The 2,640-nt window shown below is 45.0% G+C and overlaps 1 protein-coding gene across 1 annotated transcript; it reads right to left on the reverse strand.

The window, feature by feature from the left end:
• Window positions 1–325: 325 nt before the first annotated feature.
• Window positions 326–901, reverse strand: LOC137359862 (chromatin assembly factor 1 subunit A-B-like; the record flags this gene model as incomplete). Its single annotated transcript, XM_068025545.1, has 2 exons — window positions 326–373; window positions 836–901. Coding segments are annotated over 2 exons (114 nt in total), but the record flags the coding sequence as incomplete, so codon positions are not given.
• Between the last annotated feature and the right edge of the window lie 1,739 nt (window positions 902–2,640).

The raw sequence follows: 2,640 nt of genomic DNA on the forward strand, positions 1-2,640 counted from the left end.
TCTCTCTTTCTTTGCTTTCTCACTCGTTCTTACCACTTTCCGACTTTCTCTCTCTCTCTCTCCCTCTCTCTGCTTTCTCTCTCTCTACCTTTCTCTGCTTTCCCTACCTCTCTCTCTTTCTATGATTTCTCTTTCTTTCTTTGCCGCTTTCCAACTTTCTCCCTCTCTTCCTCCGCTTTGTCTCTCTTTTTGCCACTTTTTTAACTTTCTCTCTCTCTCTCTTTATCAGCTTTCCCTCTCTTTCTCTCTCTCTCTCTCTTTCTCTCCCTTTCTTTGCAGCTTTCCAACTTTCTCCCTCTCTTTCTCTTTCTCTGCTTTCTCTATCCTTTTTGCCACTTTCCGACTTTCTCTCTTTCTCTGCTTTCTCTCTCTCTCTCTCTCTCTCTCTCTCTCTCTCTCTCTCTCTCTCTCTCTCTCTCTCTCCCTTTCTCTGCATTCTCACCCTCTCTCTCTTTCTCTGCATTCTCTCTCTTTCTTTGCTGCTTTCCAACTTTCTCCTTCTCTTTCTCTGCTTTCTCTCTCTTTTTTGCCACTTTCCGACTTTCTCTCTCTCTCTTCCTCTTTCCCTGTTTTTTCTCTCTCTCTCTTTCTCTGCTTTCTCTCTCTTGCTTTGCTCCTTTCCGACTTTCTCTCTATCTTTCCTTCACTTTCTCTGCTTTCTCTGTCTTTCCCTCTTTTTGCCACTTTCTGACTTTCTCTCTCTCTCTTTATCTGCTTTCTCTCTCTTTCTCTCTCTCTCTCTCTCTCTCTTTCTCTTCCTTTCTTTGCAGCTTTCCAACTTTCTCCTTCTCTTTCTCTGCTTTCTCTATTTTTTTGCCATTTTCCGACTTTCTCTCTCTCCCTCTTTCTCTTTCTCTGCTTTCTCTCTCTCTCTCTCTCTCTCCCCCTTTCTCTGCTTTCTCTCCCTCTCTCTTTCTCTGCTTTCTCTCTCTTTTTTGCCACTTTCCGACTTTCTCTCTCTCTTCCTCTTACTCTGTGTTTTCTCTCTCTCTCTTTCTCTGCTTTCTCTCTCTTGCTTTGCTCCTTTCCGACTTTCTCTCTATCTTACTTTCACTTTCTCTGCTTTCTCTGTCTTTCTCTCTCTTTTTGCCACTTTCCGACTTTCTCTCTCTCTTTCTTTATCTGCTTTCTCTCTCTTTCTCTCTCTCTCTCCCTTTCTCTGCTTTCTCTCCCACTCTCTCTCTCTCTCTCTCCCTTTCTCAGCCTCTCTCTCTTTCTCAGCTTTCTCTCTCTTTCTTTGCCACTTTCCAACTTTCTCCCTCTCTTTCTCTGCTTTCTCTTTCTTTCTTTGCTCCTTTCCGACTTTCTCTCTATCTTACTTTCACTTTCTCTGCTTTCTCTGTCTTTCTCTCTCTTTTTGCCACTTTCCGACTTTCTCTCTCTCTTTCTTTATCTGCTTTCTCTCTCTTTCTCTCTCTCTCTCTCCCTTTCTCTGCTTTTTCTCCCACTCTCCCTCTCTCTCTCTCCCTTTCTCAGCCTCTCTCTCTTTCTCAGCTTTCTCTCTCTTTCTTTGCCACTTTCCAACTTTCTCCCTCTCTTTCTCTGCTTTCTCTTTCTTTTTTGCCACTTTCTGACTTTCTCTCTCTCTCTCTGTCTCTTTCTCTGCTTTCTCTCTCTTTATCTCCATCTCTCTCTTTCTCTGTTTTCTCTGCCTCTTTCCGACGTTCTCTTTCTCTCATTCACTTTCTCTGCTTTCTCTCTTTTTGCCACTTTGCGACTTTCTCTCTCTATTTCACTTTCTCTGCTTTCGCTCTCTTTCTCTCCCTTTCTCTGCTTTCTGTCTCTCTCTTTGTGTCTTTCCGAATTTCTGACTTTTGATGTCTCCCCCCACTCACACGGCAAATATTTCTCTCCCCACCGCAAAATATTCCCCCCCGTTAAACCTCCCCCGCCAATTATTTGCCCCTGCAAATTCCACTCCCAGTCCCCCTGAAAATTTACCCCCGCAATATTTTTCCACTGCAATATATCCCCCGCTGAAATATTCCTGCCCTGCAAATACCTCCCTGCAAACAGAACCCTCCCCATCTAAATACCCCACGTCTGCAGACACTTATCTGAAATCCAACTGCTAACTGACACACATCCCCCATGTAATACATGTGAACAGACCCCCTCTAAAACCCCTCCTGTGAACTGACTCCCATCTAATACCCCTCCTGTGAACAGACCCACTCTAAAACACCTCCTGTGAACTGACTCCCATCTAATACCCCTCCTGTGAACAGAGCCACTCTAAAACACCTCCTGTGAACTGACTCCCATCTAATACACCTCCTGTGAACAGACTCCCATCCAATACCCCTCCTGTGAACAGACTCCCATCAAATACCCCTCCTGTGAACTGACTCCCATCTATTAACCATCCTGTGAACAGACTCCCATCTAATACCCCTCCTGTGAACAGACCCACTCTAAAACACCTCCTGTGAACTGACTCCCATCTAATACCCCTCCTGTGAACAGACCCACTCTAAAACACCTCCTGTGAACTGACTCCCATCTAATACCCCTCCTGTGAACAGAGCCACTCTAAAACACCTCCTGTGAACTGACTCCCATCTAATACACCTCCTGTGAACAGACTCCCATCCAATACCCCTCCTGTGAACAGACTCCCATCAAATACCCCTCCTGTGA

The sequence above is a fragment of the Heterodontus francisci genome, unplaced genomic scaffold (genome assembly GCF_036365525.1).
Source record: "Heterodontus francisci isolate sHetFra1 unplaced genomic scaffold, sHetFra1.hap1 HAP1_SCAFFOLD_519, whole genome shotgun sequence".
NCBI classification, from domain to species: Eukaryota; Metazoa; Chordata; class Chondrichthyes; order Heterodontiformes; family Heterodontidae; genus Heterodontus; species Heterodontus francisci.